General features: G+C 43.6%; 1 protein-coding gene across 1 annotated transcript; it reads right to left on the bottom strand.

The window, feature by feature from the left end:
- Window positions 1-4,054: 4,054 nt before the first annotated feature.
- Window positions 4,055-4,867, bottom strand: LOC143172178 (syncytin-2-like). The gene has a single exon (XM_076361430.1). It carries the CDS (start codon window positions 4,865-4,867, stop codon window positions 4,055-4,057), a length of 813 nt encoding a protein of 270 aa, XP_076217545.1.
- Between the last annotated feature and the right edge of the window lie 15,805 nt (window positions 4,868-20,672).

Below are 20,672 nucleotides of genomic sequence, written 5' to 3'. Positions count from 1 at the left end.
AGGTTTTAGTCAGGGATTGTCAGGGATGTAACCCTTTCAAGATGATCTGTGTACCCTTCAGCTAGTCTGTCAGACTTCCTTTTGGGAACCCTGGACGATTCACTTCATGTTCTGTGCCTCAGCTCTGCTTCTAGAACATTAAGATATCATATATTGTTTTGAATTTATATTTTAAAATATATATTTTCATATTTTATGCTTATAATGCTTGCTGTGGGCATTAATTCAAAAGACCATAACATGATAATTGCATGGCCTCAGGGTAAAATACTGCTCCATATTCAAGCTTGCCTTAGAGGTTGAAGATTATTTGTTTTTCAAACAAAGATCAAACCAGTTCAATATAAATAGGTAACGTGTGAAGCACAGAATCCTAGAGGAGCAGCTCAATGGTCAAATAAGTTATAAAAGAGATATCATCCAGAACAGAGCTGCAAATTTTCAAAATCTCCTATGTCCCTTTTGGTCTCCAGGATCTTGTATTATCTACTGCTTTGTACAATCCAAAAGTTAATGGTTATTCAGAATGAGGCATTTTCTGATTAGCAAGGAAATTAGTTATGTTTAATTACTCTCCTGGTAATCTGGTTTGTGGTAGTTTCCTTCAAGGCTAAGTTAATAAGTAGATAAAAAATCAAATCCTCCTACCCGTCAGTAAAGACTGGATGGAGCTTTTGTATTATACAAGAGTAGGGAAGGGCTGAATGGCTTTAGCTAGTCTGATTTCCTAAGACTCTCGTATTTAGCAAAGCACTGTAGAAGAGTGCTGCGCTGACAGGTAAAAAGCTGCTGCTTCAATCTTTCCCCACAGCAGAAGCCGTAAGTTCTCCCAGGGAAAGAACAGGCACAAGGTGAGTAATTAGAAAAACGTGCATAAACGAAACATTCAGTGTAGAAGTACTGTGTGTGAAAGATAACACCTGAAAAGGCAGTTATTAATACTGATATATAAAAAAACCCCCAGTATTTCCAGATAGCTTGCTTACAATATTAAAAAGTAGCTCAGGATTGATTATTTAATTTTTTCCCCTGGACTTGCAAAATGCAGACTTGTCCCACTCACAGCTGTCCTGGTTTCGGCTGGGATGGAGTTAATTTCGTTCCTAGTAGCTGGTACAGTGCTGTGTATTGGATTTAGTATGAGAATAATGTTGATAACACACCCATGTTTTAGTTGTTGCTAAGTAGTGCTTACACTAGTCAAGGACTTTTCAGCTTCTCATGCCCTGCCAGCGAGAAGCTGGGAGGGGCCACAGCCAGGACAGCTGACCCAAACTGGCCAAAGGGATATTCCATACCATATGACGTCATGCTCAGTATATAAACTGGGGGGGAGTTGGCCGGGAGGCGGCGATCGCTGCTCGGGAAGTCGTTGGGTATTGGTCGGCGGGTGTTGAGCAATTGCATTGTGCATCACTTGCTTTGTATATTCTTTTATCATTATCATTATTATTATTTTCCCTTCCTTTTCTGTTCTATTAAACTGTCTTTATCTCAACCCACGAATTTTACTCTTTTTTTTTTTCTCTCTGATTCTCTCCCCCATCCCACTGGGGGGGTGGGGAGAGAGTGAACGGCTGTGTGGTGTTTAGCTGCCTGCCGGGTTAAACCACAACAGCGCTGCTGCACAGGTCTTTCCCCAAGCCTGCTGCTTTCACCGTGTTGCCTTTTTCTTTGCTTCCTCACACATTGTGATAAATGTAATAAAGACCAGAATAGTCATGAATAAGAGGTGGACTTTTCAAACTACATGTTTCTCATCGGATCCTCACAAGATGCAGTATTTAGTCCTTTTTAAATAAAGTACCTGTTGTGTTTTTCTAACTTTCCAAATCCTCCTCTGACAGACGTTTAACATGGAAGCAAGCCTGCTTCCCAGCAAGGCACCTCACTGAGGTCCACCTCAGGATTTCCAGAGTCTGCTTAGTACCAAGTCCTGTCTCCATGAGTCAAAACAGAGGATGCAACTGGCTTTATTTTACAAACTGTTAGCACAGAAAAGAGCTGCGCGGAAGACTATGAGGAAGGGATACAGGAGGTGTCCCTTTGAGGCGGGGGAGCCGAAGCAGCCTGGCTGAGAGGACCCAGCCCCTCACAACGGCCGTTGGCGCCAGGTGCGCGCAACCCGCGCGCCATCCCGCCCGCCGGGCCCGCGACGAGGTAGAGCTGGGGGCGTAGAAAGATGGCGGGGGGGAAGATGCTGTGCGCCTGTCGCATACGCAGTCCGTGCTCCCAAAGCACTAGAAGGTAAACGCTCACCACACGCTCTCCCCGCCTTCCCTTCCTCGGGCCGGCTCGGTTGGTCGGGAAGGGCGCATGCGCACGCTGCGCCGAGCCCGGCTTGGGAGCGCTCCCCGCCGCTCCTGCCCCGCCCCGCGAAGGGTGGGTGTGTTGAGGAGCTCTTCGGCATTGGTGGAGGTGGTGCCTGTGTGTGGGGACGGGCGGGGTGTTGCGATGCGGCCGCGCCACGCGTGCTGAGCGCTGCTCGGGCGCGGAGGACGCTTCAGAGCGGGGGTAGCCGTCGTCGTCGCCCCCGCCCCCCCCCCCTCCCCTCGCGTGCTGGCTGCAGGCTCCCGCCCTGGGGGGAGAGCGAGCCCGAGCGATGTCCTCCTTCCGGGGCTTCCTCTACGGCTACTTCTGCCTTGTCAGCCGGACGGCCGCCCGCTGTTCCCTGCTGTTCTGCCAGCGGGCGGTGGGGGCTTCCTCCGCCCTGCCGGGGCTACCACTGCTCGGTGGCGCCCGCCGGCGCCTCCTCGCCTCCCGCGGCCTGAGCCCTGCCGCCCGCTGTGCGGCGGCAGGGTGGGGAGCGGCGGGGGCCGGGCCCGGGCCCGGGCCGTGCGCGCCGCGGCGGTGGGGCTGCGGATTCCGGCCGGTGCGGGTGGCGGTGGTGGTGAAGACGACGCGGTACGAGTTCGAGCAGCAGCGATACCGCTACGCCGAGCTCTCCGAGGAGGACCTCAAGCAGCTGGTGAGCGGTGGGAGGGGGCGGCGGTCCTGGCCTCGTCGGGGTCGCGGTGGGGTCGGGCTGTGGGGACGTGTCCGGGCGCGGGGAGGTTTGAGGAGTTATGAAAGCGATGCTCAGGCTCTGGAGGGGCCCGCCGGACCACGTGCGCGGGGAAGGGGTGACCGGAGTGAGCCCGAGGCTTCCCCTCGTCTTGGTGCGCGGGGCGGCGCCGTGGGCTAGGGGTGCGGCCGCTCTCCCCGTGCTCGGCCGTTGCTGGGCGGTTGTGCCCATCCCGCCGTCTCCCGAGGCCTTTGAGCCCGTCTCTGTGAGCTGGTGAGCGGCGCAGCTCGCCGCGGTAGGCTAGGAGAGGGGGTACGAACTTAATCTCCCTTCATTCATCTATTGCAAATTACTGAGGCATTTGTGTAGTAAGCGTGTTTGGGTTTTATTCTTTGAGTAATTCCAGCAGTGTTCAGCAAGCTATGATTTTTTTTCTCGTAACGTGTTGATTCACGAATTCGTTCGAGTAGTATATTCTTTATTTGCAGCGCGCTGGATGCACGGGGGATCTCTCCACCTATCGTGCATGCCCACGACAAAAATCACATCACTTTTATACAATTGAATAATGAATATTCTAATAACGTCTATACATATTTATTATCTGACCACGCCTACCCCCGCTTCTCATGCTAATTAGTTGCGCCTGCGCAGATCTTCCAAATAATTCTGGGCTGGGGTCGTTCCGATGAAGGCCGGTAGTCTTCCTCGTCCCCTTTCACCTAGTTGGCACCAGGTTTTTGCTGATCCTTGAATATCTTGTGTCCTTATCTTTTAACTATGGTGTTAACTGCTGGGATGTTCCTTGCTTGTCCCATTGATTGTCCCATTGTCTAATCTTAAGGTTGATTCGTTCCTGTGTTCTTTGTCTTCAGAAGGACATGGTTAATGATTTACGTAAACATCTGTTCCTTATTAAACACATGTCAGAATACATATATAACAAACAGTATATATCATAAATGGTATAGCCTTAATTAGCCAAATACATTCCTTGTGTTCCATCAATCCCCCCTTTTCTACATCATAAGTAAATTCTTTTACTACATTTCACATGATTTTATTAATTGTTCCCTTATAAACTATGAGAGAACATTGCAGCATGCAACAAAAGATTATTCCCATGATAATTATTAAAACTGTGATTATAAAAAGCTTCTTTAACCAAGTAAGATTTGGTAACCAAGATGTTAATTTATTCCAAACTTCTTCAAAATTCCAGGAGGTGTCATCCTGTGTAACCTGATGCAGTATTTTAGTCTGATCCCAAATTACCTGCAAATCTGTGGAAACCCGACCACTCTGGTCAACATATGTACAACAACTAGTGTTGATCATTATACAAACTCCTCCTTGAGCAGCTAGGAGGATATCTAAAGCCATTCTGTTTTGCAATACTACTTTGGACAAACTCCTAAGCTCCTCTTGTTGTGCTTGAATTGCATCCATAGTAGCGTTTTCCAATTTTTCTACAACAGCCGAAATATTTACAAGGGCTTTTTCAATTTCACTTACCCCTAACCATGGTAAAAACCATCTTACAAAACTGTGAAAGGCAGTAGGTTTCTCAATTAAAGGATTATTTCGTTTAAGTCGTCTTAATGGGCTTCTCAGAAATCCTTTATCTAATCGAGTATGTACTGTCATATTGGGAATAACTGCTCCTAAGGTACAAGTTCCTCTCCAATTATCAGGTAACGTTTTTTGAGCAGTATCATTACATATCCAATACCATCCTTTTCCTTCAGGGACAGGCCATTTGGTAGAGTTGTTTACCTCACTATTGACGCTTATATTTATAGTCTTATTACATGTTGTCTGATTTCCTACATATACAGTTTCACTACAATACAATTTTCCCATACCAGTAGGTGGATTACATCGTTGAACACAAGTATAGTAAGAATCCTGAGGGGCCGGAGTTATGATATTTATTTGTTCCACATCTATCCCCGAATCCCAAGAGGTATTTGTCCATAAATCTGTCCAAGACACGTTAGAAGGAATTGGAACTCCAATTAATGATATTCCTTTTCTCCCATGTTCGGGGATATGAGTACAAATCCAGCAATCGCTTCGATTAATCAATTCAGTCACTTGTACTAAGAATAAGTGAGTGTTTTCTTTCCAACCACTCTGTATTTGATCAATTTGTACAGTTATCGAAATAACCGTAATGAAGTTGGTCCAATTGATTCGGCCTTCCATAGGGAGGGAGAAGGGGCCTTCTTTACTTGAGAGTAGTGTATCCAAGATTTCTTTTCTCGTACCTAAATAGCTGTATTAGTAGTCAATAATACCTGGAAAGGTCCTTTCCACTTTTGTTCTAAAGGATCACCTGAAAAGGTTTTAATTAAGACATAATCTCCCGGTTCAAAATTATGTAGAGGTCCATCTAATTCACGAGCTCGAGTTCCCATTATTTGTTTAGAAATTTTTCTCATCTGCCGATGTAATTCCCTCAAGTATTCGTACCAATACCCTTCTCCTACTTGTCCTAGATCTTCCCCTGAAAAGGTATGCTGATAAGGTCTCCCATATAATATTTCAAAAGGACTCAAGTTTTCCTTACTCCGAGGTTTAGTTCTTATTCTTAATAATGCAATTGGTAGGGACTGTGGCCATGTTAAATTAGCTTCCTGACCAATTTTAGCTAATTGTAATTTCAATAAGTGATTCATTTTCTCTACCTGACCACTCGCTTGTGGTCTATAGGGAGTATGTAACTGCCAATCAATTTCTAAGATTTGACTGATCTTTTGCACTATTTGAGCACAAAAATGTGGTCCCCGATCTGAGGATATTGTTTCCGGTAATCCAAACCGAGGAATTAATTCAGTGAGCAAAAATTTTCACTTCTCTAGACTTATTAGTTCTACACGGACGTGCCTCTGGCCATCCTGAAAAAGTGTCTACCAGAACTAGTAAATACCGAAACCCCCCTTTTCTGGGTAATTCCGAAAAATCTATCTGCCAGACTTGTCCTGGGTAATTTCCTTTACCAATGACCCCTATTTGTACTCTATCACCTGTTTTAGGATTATTTTTAGCACAAGTCTCACATTGTTGTATAACTTGTTGAATTTTAGTATATAAATCTTTTCCAATCCAATATTTACTTATTGACTTATAAGTGGGGTCCACACCCCAATGTGTCTTAGCATGTTCTAATTTTACTAAACCCCAGATAATTTTAGAAGGAACTATTATTTTTCCTTCCGGGGTCCAAGCCCATCCATTTGCATCTTTTTTACCTTTTAAATCGTGAATTAATTTGTGGTCTTCCTTTCCATATTGGGGAAGACTTGATGTAGTTATTGTTTGGGCATTACCGTCAGGGATCAAAGTTAGCCCTCCAACCATTTTTCTTTCTGCTGCAATGCGAGCTTCTGTATCAGCTAATCGGTTTCCTTTTTCAAATTTGGTTTCTCCCTTTTGATGTCCTTTGCAATGCATAACAGCAACTTCCCGAGGTAATTTTATAGCCTCTAGAAGATCCAGAATCTCTGTTGCATGTTTTATCTTTTGCCCCTGAGACGTTAGAAGTCCTCTTTCTTTCCAAATAGCTCCATGAGCGTGTATTACTCCAAAGGCATATTTCGAATCAGTCCAAATGTTTACCCGCTTACCTTGGGTTAATTTCAAGGCTCTTGTCAACGCTATAATTTCAGCCTCTTGGGCAGAAGTACTAGAAGGTAAAGGACCCGATTCTTTTACCTGGTCTGTTGTAGTTACAGCATACCCGGCGAACCGTTGTCCTTCTTTCACAAAACAGCTTCCGTCTGTGAATAATTCTTCATCCGCTTCCTCTAGCGGAGTTTCACGTAAATCAGGTCGACTAGAGTAAACGGCTTCTATTGTTTCCATGCAATCATGTTCCAAGGGTACTTCTGACACTCCGCTGAGGAAAGAGGCTGGGTTCACAATGTTAGTTACGACTATGTTGACGTCATCTTGTTCAGCTAACAATGCCTGATATTTCAAAAATCTTTGAGGAGACAACCAATGAGCCCCCTTTTGCTCCAAGATGGCTGAGACTGTATGTGATACCAACACTGTCATTGTTTGTCCCAGAGTAAATTTCTGAGCTTCGTAAATATTTATAACAACTGCTGCCACCGCACGCAAACAAGAGGGCCATCCTTGGCTGACCTCATCCAGTTTCTTTGAAAAGTATGCTACAGCGCGTCGATATGGACCTAATTGTTGAGCTAATACTCCCAAGGCAAATCCTTGCCTTTCATATGAGTATAGTAAAAATGGTTTACTAATATCCGGAATTCCTAACGCAGGGGCTCTCATTAATTCCTTTTTCAATATTTTATATGCTCTCTTTGCTTCCCCTGTCCATTCCAATTTCAGGTTAGATTCTTTTAATAATTCATATAATGGCTTCACTATTATTGCATAGTCTCTTATCCACAAGCGACACCATCCGGTCATTCCCAAAAAGGTCCTCAATTCCCGGATAGTCTGCGGTTCTGGCATCTGGCAAATAGCTTCTTTCCGCTCAACTCCCAACTCTCGCCGTCCCCCTGATAACTCTATTCCCATATAGGTTACCTGGGTTTTCACAAGTTGTGCCTTTGAACGGGAAACACGATATCCCTTCATTCCCAAGAAATTCAACAGGCTTATAGTCCATGTTAAACATCTTTCCCGTGAGCTGGTAGCTATCAATAGATCATCCACATATTGCAAAAGCACACCCTGATCATCAGGGCTACTCCAGTTCTTGAGATCTCTAGCAAGCTGGTTCCCAAAAATAGTGGGACTATTTTTAAATCCTTGAGGTAATACAGTCCATGTTAACTGAGTCTTTCGCCCCGAGTCTGGATTTTCCCATTCAAAAGCAAATAGCTTCTGACTTCCTTTAGCCAATGGGAGGCAGAAAAAGGCATCCTTTAGATCCAAGACGGTAAACCAAATTAACTCGTCTCTTAATTTAGTTAGCAATGTATAAGGATTGGCTACCACTGGATGTAAATCCTCTACTATCTTATTTATCGCTCTAAGATCTTGAACAAGTCTATAACTTTTGCCGTCGGGCTTTTGGATGGGTAAAATAGGAGTGTTGTATTCAGATTCACATTCTTTTAACAACCCATATTTCAGGAATTTTTCTATTATTTCTTTTATCCCTTTCCTATCTCTTAATCGGAGGGGATATTGTGATAATTTTAACTATTTGAGCTCCTGGTTTCAAATGAATCTCAATAGGTCTCGCATGTTTTGCCTTACCTGGGACTTCACTAGCCCAAACTCCGGGATATACTTGATCTAAAATTTCAGAGGGGATTTCTTCATTCTTTCCCGGAGTCTGTAATAAATACAGTTAAACTTAATAATGAGACCAGTTCCTCCTCCTTAACCTTTAATTTCATTTGACCATCTTTGAAAAGTATTTCTGCTTCTAATACTTCTAACAAATCTCTTCCTAATAAAGATTTTGGGGAACCGGGCAGATATAAAAACTGATGTAATCCTATATACTTCCCTATTTGGTATCGTAAGGGCTTTAAAAAGTATGCTCTTTCTGTTTGTCCCGTTGCCCCTACCACCTGAACGTAATTATCATCTTCTGGTATTAGCTTTTCATTTAGGACTGAGTAAGTCGCTCCAGTATCTATTAAAAATTCCATTGTTCTTCCCGTATTCCCCAGCTCAATGTTAACCAGGGGATCAGCTGGGGTTTGATCTCCAGGTCCCCGTCAATCTTCCTCTCCCAAACTTCCCACCACCCTCGGGAATTTTGCCTTTTGCTTAGGACATTCCTTCTTCCAGTGGCCCACTTCTTTACAATAAGTACACTGATCTATCCGCAAAGGAGGGCGCACTCCTTTTGTTTTTTTTTTATCATATTTATTTCCCTCCTGTGCCTGGAGAGCCGCTACAGTTGCAGTAGCGATTGTCCTTCCAAGTTTCTGTCTTTCATTTCCCTCTCTATTTCTAAACGTCCTCCAAGCTGCTTCTACAAGTTTTTCTAAATCCCAAATATCAGCTTCTTTCATTTTCTGTCCTTTTAATAATTTATAATCATTATCGTTATTATAATCCCATCTTGGATCTACCCGGGGTATGTATGTTTCTACTGTCCCGGGAAGGGCTCCAGATGTGACTTGAGCTTGTACCTGTGTTCTAGCTACCTTTAAAATCATTTGTTTTTCTGTCTCTGATAAAGCTGATAGCATTATTTCAATATCTCCCCAATCTGGATCCAGATTTTTATTTATTAATTCAAAACGCTTAGCCACTCGTTCTGGATCATCACGATATCCTTTTACAGCTTCTCTCCACGCATCTAATTCAGTAGTTGAGAATGGGACTTTAATGCGTACTAGTCCATCGGTTCCCATAGCTTGTCTCAAGGGAGCTTGAATTATTGGTCCCATTCTACTCCTAATTCTTGTAGTAATTGGAGAGAAGGTAGGGACATCGGAATCATGTGAACTGTCTCCCTCTCCTACTGAAGATTCCTTTTTTTCCGGGGGAGAGACGTAATCTTCTAATCGTTCTTCATTTTCATCATTTAATTTTAAACATCTCTGTCCTACACTACAAGCAGAACAACAACGTTTTAGCCCCAATCCCTTCTTTTTATTATCTTTTTCAAGAGCTAAAACTAACGGATCTTTAGGGGCGAGATTTATCCCACAATCCTTCTGCCATTCTGGATGATCCCTAAGGGTAAAGAACATATCCGCATATTGCACCTCATCCCATTTTCCTTCCCTTCATAAAAATAACATTAATTGAAGTAAAGTATTATAATTTAAAGTGCCATTCACCGGCCATTTCTCTTTATCTTCCAACTTATACAGAGGCCACCATTGATTGCAATATTTAACCAATACCTTCTTACTTTCCGTTCCTTTCGTCGATCCTACTATATCCTTCCAATGTACAAGAATACATTTCAAAGGGCTTCTTTGTGGGATTTCCACTGAGGCCCGCCCACCCATTTTCCAAATGTTGTCGATAACCGAGCTCTGGTTAACACACAACCCAAAAGGTATTTTCTTTTATCAAATACCCCCAAATACAAAAGCACAAAAGCACAGTCTCTTTTGTACACCAAATAACCGGTTATACCCAAAAATAAAGAATATACTCACTTTACAACAATGGGGTCCTTGTCTGTCCCCGCAGTGATCCGGTGAGTCGAGGAGTCCCTCCGGGAAATCCCGGGGGTACCCTAGGGAGTCCTGTCCTCCACGGGTCCTGCGGCGCGACAGAGAGGAAGTCCCATCTGGGTCGCCAAATTGATTCACGAATTCATTCGAGTAGTATATTCTTTATTTGCAGCGCGCTGGATGCACGGGGGATCTCTCCACCTATCGTGCATGCCCACGACAAAAATCACATCACTTTTATACAATTGAATAATGAATATTCTAATAACGTCTATACATATTTATTATCTGACCACGCCTACCCCCGCTTCTCATGCTAATTAGTTGCGCCTGCGCAGATCTTCCAAATAATTCTGGGCTGGGGTCGTTCCGATGAAGGCCGGTAGTCTTCCTCGTCCCCTTTCACCTAGTTGGCACCAGGTTTTTGCTGATCCTTGAATATCTTGTGTCCTTATCTTTTAACTATGGTGTTAACTGCTGGGATGTTCCTTGCTTGTCCCATTGATTGTCCCATTGTCTAATCTTAAGGTTGATTCGTTCCTGTGTTCTTTGTCTTCAGAAGGACATGGTTAATGATTTACGTAAACATCTGTTCCTTATTAAACACATGTCAGAATACATATATAACAAACAGTATATATCATAAATGGTATAGCCTTAATTAGCCAAATACATTCCTTGTGTTCCATCAGTGTAACATAAAGACTATATTTAGGGAAGTGTATGCTGAGGAAAGCACTATGTTGTGAAAATCCCCTCTGAGACTTAGAGAGGACTCATTCTCATTTCCTCCTGCTCCTTTGCTCTGTATCCTTGCCTTGCTTCCTCACTTCATCCTTCAGTTTTTTTTTTCTAACAACTCCTCCAGCTAAACAGCTAAATCTCTCATTCACATCCATCTGTCTTGCCTTTTTATTTGGTCTTTAAGAAACATTCAGTACAAAACCAGTGGCTATTCTATTAATGAAGGTATACTAAGGAAGGCAGGTATCTCTAAGAGTTGATATGTGCACCCAGTGTCTTGTGTCTTTATCTCCACCAAGCTCAGTGACCCTGTCCTGTCTTACATGTATCCTGTGACTGTCTTCTTTCAGTGCTCTGTGTCATCTGCCACCGGTGGGCTAAAGGATGGTACCTGCTGGAGTTACTTTGGTTGTCAGCAGTCTGTGCAGACCAGGTCATGAGCTCATACTACTGTCTTTATTCCGAATAAAACCATTAATTTGCATCTGTCTAGGCTTTGGTCTCCTACAACTGGAAATATTTTAGACCTCTATTCACTTACTACATTTGGATTAAACTTTCAAATGTGCTTATGTAGCAGGGACAAATGATATGGTTGTATAGCCTTGCTTTGTAAAGAACTAGGATAAAAAGTACAGTATCTAAAGTAAGATAGTTATTACATTTTTCTAACTTTTTCCTGCATACTTCAGTTGGTCATCCTTCTCCTATGGAATTCCTGTGCAAACATTTTTACATGTTTTGTAAAGATCTCTATTCAAATTTCATATGATACCAAGTTTAATGTGGAAACTTCACCGTGTGTTCTTATTCTCACCTACAATGTAGGTTCCTGTTGCTGAGATGTCCCTGTACTTCCTTTCATATGGTGGCTATGGAAAAGCAATGTCTCTTACAGCTCATCTGTAAGACTGCTTTTCTGTCTCTGTTTAAGCTTCTCTTGAGGAAGCATTTCTTGCTGTTAAGTATAGAGAATCAGGTTATCCTCAGTGCACAGCTAAAACCAAGAAAAACTAAATGGCCTGTTTGTTCACCTTTCCCTAACTGTTTGTGTACAGGCAAGACTGGGACAGCGAATCAGTTGGTGAGCAACGTCCTTAGTGAGTGTTGAACATCCCTAAAGGTGCTCTCAATTGTATGTAGTGATAGCTGCAGTTTCTTTTCTCACAAGAATGAATGCTTTGCAAGATTGGTAACTTGTATCAGTCTGAAGATGAGTTTTACAGGTGTTTTTTTTAATGCACAGTGTCTGATTGCAGAAACACGTTAGAGTTTGTCCTTTTGGAGAAACTTGCAGGTATAAGAAGTTAATTCTCCATATTTGTTTTTTTATTCTAGAAAACCGGTGCTTTTTTTAATCTAGCTTTCCCCTCAGCATACCTCCACATGAGTGAAGTTTTACAGGAGCATATACTACTGCCCCATGGCATCTAGCTTAGGGTTTCTTCAATTTTATGAGGTGGTCTTCAGATTCATGGGCCAAAACATATCTGCTTATTCCATGGAAGGAAGTGACTTTTCATGAAAAGGTTAGTGGTAAAATGAAGTACAAAGATTACTTTGGATGATAACTTTTTCCTGTAAAATGTCAGAGCTCTATTTTACTTCATTTAAGTTTTCATGAAGATTTTAAAAAATAAAACCTAAAGGAACCACCTTATATGAAGTTACTTATATAGATGTTATCAGGTGTTTGGTATAACTCCATTTTTTTTCAGGTAGGCTTGATACTCAGATCAAATTGCTACTCTGTACCACTTGAAATGCCAAATAAACTCAACACTGGTCTGTCATAATAGCTTTCTCTTCATGTTTTAGCCAAGAATGTTAATACTTAGTATAAAGATACCTGTTCTGTAAGACATTCTGTGCTCTCAAACACTAAAATTACAACTGCAGTTGTAATTGCCTCAGCTTTTATATACTCAGCTATTTGAACGTGTAACAATGTAAATAGTAAAGATTAATACACACTTTTCCCCTTAAATGTCAGGTAAATGTTTCTACAGTTTGCTCAGGAGCTCTGGCCATCTTTTTGCATTGCTTATGAGGTGGTTATGGAAACAGGTGCTGCTTAAATGCTTTCTAACTGGTTTTACTAGTGACACCAATTTGAAGATGTTGAACATAGTTTGCTCTTTCTTCTTGGCTCTAGTTGTAGTGTTAACTGTTATAGAGAAGGTTTTGGGGGAGACAATGAATTCCCTTTATCTGCATCTTGTTTTCTTCTGTGCAAGTGGGGAGACCGTCATACTTGCTCTCGGATGTTGAAAGCAGAGTGGCCTGTTAAACCCTTTCCTTTTTGAAGGAAAAGGAAAATTGTCATGACTATGACAATTGTAAATAAGAGTTTCCTCTGAAGGGTAGAATTTGCAAGTTGTCTTCATGCAGAAGCTAAAACATAAGGGCCTTTTTGAGGGGTCTGTTGGTAAGACAGAAGTCTGGCATTGGTTTGTGGGCCTGTGATCAGTGGGCTCAGAAGTCAGGCTGTCCTGCAGTCTGAGATTTTCTGTATGTTACAAGTTCCTCTCAGGCTCTCTTTGGGGAGATGATGGTACACACAGTGACTGGACTGTCTGATCTTGGCATTCAGCTCTTTTAAAGTAAAAAGGAAGTGGTGGTCTGTCTTACTCTTTATCCTTGGTATTGCAGAGTTCTTTTAAGCAGTATTTGTGATTGTTTTAGTATGGCAATCAGATCCTGGATATGAGGCAGGACCAGAGGCAGTGGGCGCAAACTGAAACACAGGAGGGTCCTTCTGAACATCAGGAAATACTTTTTCACTGTGAGAGTGGCTGAACATGGGAACAGGTTGCCCAGAGAGGTAGCGGAGGCTCCATCCGCAAAAATCTTCTAAAGTCACGTGGATATGGTCCTGGGCAAGCAGCTCCATCCAGGTGGCCCTGCTTGAGCAGGGGGGTTGGACTAGATGACTGCCAGAGGTCCCTTCCAACCTCAACCACTCTGTGATTCTGTGGCTTCTGACCATGAGGGCTGTAGGCACTTCTCTGGTTCTTTGGAGTAGTTATGTGAAAAGCAGCTGATGATTAGCATTCATGTTTTACATACTTTACTGTGGTTGGGCTCAGGCAGGCTGTTATTTTGTGAGTTCTTAGATGAATGAACTTGTGAGTTATTGATATCTGAGCTAGAGGGATACAGGCTAGAGATGAGCAGACTGTTTTAATCTCTGGAGCCTTTTGCAAATTGGGATGATTCATTAACCTCGTAGATGTAGCTTAGCCATTTAAACTCAAGGCCCTAAATTTTCATTTGTCTTGTTGCGTAGTGATACCTGCTTGCTTGTTCTAGAGCTAAATTCAAAGAGGAGACCTCTACACATTAGATATGTGTTCTGTAGTGCTGCTCTTAGCAAGAGTAGAAGTATCCATGGAAATTGTTCAGCCAGTCATCAGGATACTGGCAGCTTATTTGATGAGCATCCTCTTCTGCTTTCTGAAGCTGTTGATGAAATAACACACCTAAGACAAATGTAAGTTACAGAACACTCAGTTCCACAGCAATGAAACTACCCGTACCTCTCCTTGCTAGTAATGCCAATGAAATATTAGCTGTAGGCTTGCCACTGATGATGGTGTCTCAAAAGCCTGCAAATAATCATACAGAGATTCATTATGCTGTCATTGTTCTGAGACAAGTTCTCTTTGACCAAGTTGAAAGATAGCATGCTGACAAATTAGCCAAATAAATGAGGTAAATAAAATTGCAATATGGAGTTTGCAGTTTCTGTTGTGTGTGGAAGTAATAGTCTGTGGAAATAGCAGCCCAAAAAACATACTGCAGCAGCAGTCTGCTTGTCAGGTGCTTGTTGGCGACTGTTTCGTTCACAGCAGATATTTCTAGAGGAGGCATGAATGGGAGCCCTGATTTTAGTAACACATTTGATTTTTTTTTTTTTTTTCCAAGTGCAGAGGTTATTTGCTGTGGATTTCTTGTTCTTTCTGGTAGTAAAGCAAGGTCAATTTGTGCTTCAAATGTGCAATTGAAAATCCTCTTCTAACAAATTAGACCTGTGGCACTCAGTGGCACATATTGTCTGTGGGTGGTAAATACCTTTTCTCCTTTCCGCTTTCTTCTTTCTGCTCTAAATGGATCATATGAGGCTGACAACAGACCCAGCAATGGGTAGTGCTATAACTGGCCATAGCCTTGCGTACACTTTCCCTTCCCACAGTGGCACTGTTCAAGTTCCCAGTGCAACACCATGGGCTCAAGGAGCAAGAGGTGTACGGGAGTACGCAACCATTGTAGCTGGGGAGTAGAAACAAGGGGTTAAAGTGTGTGAGGCTATTAATAGGACTTAACACCCTGTACCCTGGTAAACCAGTACTAACAGGCTTTGTAGAGATGACCTGAAAGCTTTGTCTGGATGTCTTCTGATCACCCACATGCTTATCTGTGTGTGTGACCAAGCACAGCTGTCAACTACTCCTACTGTCTACCTGTAGTGCTGTTGGTGACATCCAGGCAAATTCCAGGAACCCCTTCTGTTGGAGATGGTTTCCTGATCCCAGCTGGAAGACCAGCTAAAGATTTTGTTCCTGCAAGTTAATCACTGATTCTAAACACACTGATCAGGACAGTGATGTAGTTCCAGAATGGCCAATTCCATTCTTTCCTATAACTTCTTCAGTGCTGAGTCTGTCTTTGTGCTTAGCTCATGGTTGGATTTCTTGACGATGACAGGTGTTGGATGAAGAAAGATTGCATCTATTGAGTATTGGATTGCAATTAACTAGAATTGTCGTATCCTGCCAGTCTTCCCTTCGCCGTGGAGTTCTGTGGTGTGAGTCTCTATGGAAATAAGATTAGATGTGGCTGTCTGGCACCATGTACTCTTAAATGGTGTGCAACTTTGAGTAAAGGCACATGAATAAATTGCTGGAAGTGCCTGTTCAAAGCTTCTGGCACAGATGAATTTCTCTATGCAAACTCTAGGAGAAGTTTTGTTTCTGTGCTGGTAAATTGGTTTTAATTGATCGGGGGGAAAAGGAACCAATGACAGTATAATCATAGAATAATTCAGGCTAGAAGGAACCTCAGGAGATCATCTAGTCTAGCCTACTGCTCAGAGCAGGATCTCTTTTGTTATGAATGTATTTATTAACTCCATTTGCTTAACATCCTTTTTTATCCTTTCTTCTACTTGCTTAATCTCCATACAAACACGTATTTGGCAGTACCAGCCCCAAATAAGCAGACTAAGCGAGGTGAAGAATGAATGCATGCAGATGGTGACTGAATTACTTGCACGGAAACCTGTTGCAAAAAAATCTAATCTTCAGCCAGAAGTCTTACCTGCCTGCTCATTTGAGTCTATCTGTATGAACAGCAAAAGGTTTCCATGGTCTAAAGAGTGTGTCAGGATTAAGTATTTAAATTCTTTGGCTTCCAGGAAGAATGATGCTAGAATGCAACTGCTAAATATTGTTTGTCTTGTTACTGATATGAATTTGTTTGAAAAATCTGGTCTATAATCCAGGGGCCAATATCAAAGGCAATAGGTGGATTGTCCTTAAGCTTTTTTTGATGCAGGGGAAATGTCACCTTTGTCACCACTTGGCAGTCTTCCATTTTAGCTCAAATACAATCGGAAGGTTAATGCTCTAGGTATTTCAAAGATGCCTGTTTTCTAAATTATCGTTCTTGTTGCTGTTTCTGTTGTCCTCTTTCTCTATAACAGTGTTTTAACTCTTCAGATAATTAGGTAACTGTTTGTCTGGGTGCTTTTAGCACATGACAGAGGAGTACAGTTAGTATAACTATTTTATGTAGATTGACCTAGAGTTTAAATTACTTAGCAAATTCAGGGAAAGCAAAGTGTCTGAAGTGGCATAGAAGTCAGTGTAGCATACTTGTTTGCATATTTGTGTAGAGCCCTGTCCTGTTTCCGGCAGGGATAGAGTTAATTTCCTTTCTAGTAGCTGGTACAATGCTGTGTTTTGGATTTAGGATGAGAACAAAGTTGATAACACACCGATGTTTTAGTTGTTGCTAGGTAATGCTTACACTAATCAAGGACTTTTCAGCTTCCCATGCTCTACCGACTGAGAAGGCTGGAGGTGCACAAGAAGCTGGGAGGGGGGCACAGCCAAACTGGCCAAAGGAACATTCCATACCATGTGACGTGATGCTCAGTACATAAACTGGGGAAAGCTGGCCTGGGGGGGCTGCTGCTCGGGGACTGGCTGGGCATCGGTCGGCGGGTGGTGAGCAATTGTACTGTGCATCACTTGTTTTGTGTATTATTATTATTATTATTATTATCATATTATTATTATAATTTTATTTCAATTATTAAACTGTTTTTATCTCAACCCACGAGTTTTCCTCAGTTGTGCTCTTCCAATTCTCTCCCCCATCCCAACTGGGGGGGGTGGGGGGAATGAGCGAGCAGCTGCGTGGTGCTCAGTTGCCGACTGAGATGAAACCACGACAGTCCTTTTTGGCGCCCAACGTGGGGCACGAAGGGTTTGAGATAATAACAGATTAACCGGAGTGTATTAAGGAACTTATATCTGTTAATAGTTGTGGGTCACAATGTTGGTTTCTCTGTTCTCGATATTTATTTGTGTAATCTGCATCATGCTCCTTTCTTTGCTGTACATGTACCTAGGCCAATGGGCATCCCCAGTGTTTTGGAACGTCACCCCTGAGCAAGTGCAGAATCCTGAAAAATTAGTAGAACATTTGGACAAAGTATGCTGTCACCCTGGCAACTCCAGAGAGATGCAGATCATTGCAACGTGCTGGGGCCTGGCCCATGCCTACCGAGCCCTGTTAAACACCATTCAGTACCCTCAAAGGGAAGAGAAGGTCTCTGGATCTGACAGTAAAATGACACGCCCTGCGGCCACTCAGACCCCAGCAACAGGCCGTGCAGCTACTCCGACCCCAGCGACATGCCGTGCAGCCACTCAGACCCCAGCGACACGCCCTGTGGCTGAACCAAAGAACCAGCCTGTGCCGGTATCAGTTGCCCCTGTACACAAGAAGAAATCTTGGAAGCAGAAGTCGGCTTGGTTAGTAAGGGAGGAAGAAGCTTCTTCTAAAAGGGGGCTGGAGGAAGAAGTGTACGAGACAGATGACCCTGGAGAAGGGCCATCACGAGAACGGGAGGAGGAGAGCCGGCCGCTGATCGGGGAGGAAGAAGAGGAAGAACTCATAAATGAGGCAGTGACCACCCGATCTCTATCCCTGAGTGAGCTGCGAGATATACGAAAAGATTTCAGCTGTCGTCCAGGCGAGCATATTGTCACCTGGCTGCTCCGATGCTGGGATAATGGGGCCAGTAGCCTAGAATTAGAGGGTAGGGAAGCCAAGCAGCTGGGATCCCTTTCTAGGGAAGGGGGCATTGACAAAGCAATTGGAAAAGGGACACATATCCTCAGCCTTTGGAGGCGACTCTTGTCAAGCGTGAAGGAAAGGTATCCCTTTAAGGAAGATGTCATATGTCGCCCAAGCAAGTGGGCCACCATGGAGAAGGGTATCCAGTTCCTGAGAGAATTAGCTGTGCTGGAGGTGATTTATGATGACCTGAACAATGAACAACTATCCAAAGATCCAGACGAAGTCAAGTGCACACGACCCATGTGGCGGAAGTTTATAAGGAGCGCACCATCGTCATACGCCAATTCATTGGCAGTGATGACCTGGAAAGATGGAGAGGAACAAACAGTGGATGAATTGGCTGGTCAACTCTGGCAATATGAGGAAAGTCTCTCTTCCTCCCTCGTCTCGGCTGTGGAGAAACTGTCCCGGGAGATCCAGCAACTCAGAGAGGATAGGTCCTACTCCTCACCTGTACGGACCAGTATCTCGGCTATTAGGAGTCAGCGTCCTTTTGCTCAAGAGAGAGAGTATAAAGGGTACACACCAGGGGGCACCCTATGGTTTTACCTGCGTGACCACGGAGAGGACATGAGGAAGTGGGATGGAAAACCTACCTCAGCCCTAGGGGCACGGGTACGTGAATTGCAAGGGAAAACAATCACAGAAAGAGGTTCTTCCAGGAAAATTGCTGCTCCAGTTTCCAGCGGGCAGTTCCCCAGACAGAGTAGAAGGGCTGATCTTACTCCTGATCTTAATGAAGAAACTTCTGACTCGTACGTACAAGAAGTCAGAAATGAGTACTGTGATGAGGATTAGAGGGGCCCTGCCTCCAGCCAGGGGGAGGAAAGGGACAACCGGGTTTACTGGACTGTGTGGATTCGGTGGCCTGGCACATCGGACCCACAGAAGTATAAGGCTCTAGTAGACACCGGTGCACAGTGTACGTTAATGCCATCAAGCTATATAGGGGCAGAACCCATCTGTATTTCTGGGGTGATGGGGGGATCCCAACAGCTAACTGTATTGGAAGCCGAAGTGAGTCTAACTGGGAATGGGTGGCAGAAGCACCCCATTGTGACTGGCCCAGAGGCTCCGTGCATCCTTGGCATAGACTCCCTCAGGAGAGGGTATTTCAAGGACCCAAAAGGGTACCGGTGGGCTTTTGGTAGAGCTGCCTTGGAGATGGAGGAAATTAAACAGCTCTCCACCTGGCCTGGTCTCTCGGAGGACCCCTCTGTTGTGGGGTTGCTGAAGGTGGAAGACCAACAGGTGCCAATCGCTACCACCACGGTGCACCGGCGGCAATATCGCACCAACTGAGACTCCCTGATTCCCATCCATAAGCTGATTTGTCGACTGGAGAGCCAAGGAGTGATCAGCAAGACTCGTTCACCCTTTAACAGTCCCATATGGCCAGTGCGGAAGTCTAATGGAGAGTGGAGACTGACCTCAGGTCACCAAGGAAGAGATGCAACATACAGATGGGCTTGTGATCGAGGGGTGGACTTGACCATGGACACTATTGTGCAGGTTATCCATGAATGCGAAACATAATTTTTATGTTGGGGAAAACAGTTTGGGTTATTCCTGCCTCGGGCAAAGGCAAACCCATCTGTGGGATTGCTTTTGCTCAAGGACCTGGGTGCACTTGGTGGATAATGCGGAAGGATGGGGAAGTCCGATGTGTACCTCAAGGGGATTTGACTTTGGGTGAGAACAGCCAATGATCTGAATTCTGTGATATTAAGTACTAATTATAGTTATAATAGTTATACTAATAATACACAGATATACTAATCATACTAATAATATTATATGCCATACTAATGTTATTACAATAAGAATCACCCAGACTAATGAAGAATAACTTTGATGAAACCAAGCGAAGCACAGTGATGATGGTACCAGAACTGACTTCAACATGAAACAATCCAACACCACATACCATCTCCATTTTTCCTGCCCTGGAAGATTATTATGACAGATGGAGCCCGAAGTCATGGACTAAACAAACCCACAGAACGTTTTAGAGGGATGACCCACAGACTAAGGGAATGATATCTCTGTGTGTGTGTGTGTGTGTGTGTGTGTGTGTGTGTGTGTATATATATTGAAAAAGAGGGGGTGGTGATTAATGAAAATGTACTGGAAAATATGAGACTTGAGCATGACGCAGATGGTATAGAATAAGGGGTGGATATTGTCCTGGTTTCGGCAGGGATGGAGTTAATTTCCTTCCTAGTAGCTGGTACAGTGCTGTGTTTTGGATTTAGGATGAGAACAAAGTTGATAACACACTGATGTTTTAGTTGTTGCTAGGTAATGCTTACACTAGCCAAGGACTTTTCAGCTTCCCATGCTCTACTGACTGAGAAGGCTGGAGGTGCACAACAAGGTGGGAGGGGGGCACAGCCAAACTGGCCAAAGGAACGTTCCAT

This window comes from Aptenodytes patagonicus, chromosome W (genome assembly GCF_965638725.1).
Source record: "Aptenodytes patagonicus chromosome W, bAptPat1.pri.cur, whole genome shotgun sequence".
NCBI classification, from domain to species: Eukaryota; Metazoa; Chordata; class Aves; order Sphenisciformes; family Spheniscidae; genus Aptenodytes; species Aptenodytes patagonicus.
This window is presented reverse-complemented; position numbering and strand designations above follow the sequence as displayed.

Coding starts and splice junctions, on each gene's coding strand:
- LOC143172178 (XM_076361430.1), bottom strand. CDS start 4,867: ATGGGAAAATTGTATTGTAGTGAAACTGTATATGTAGGAAATCAGACA.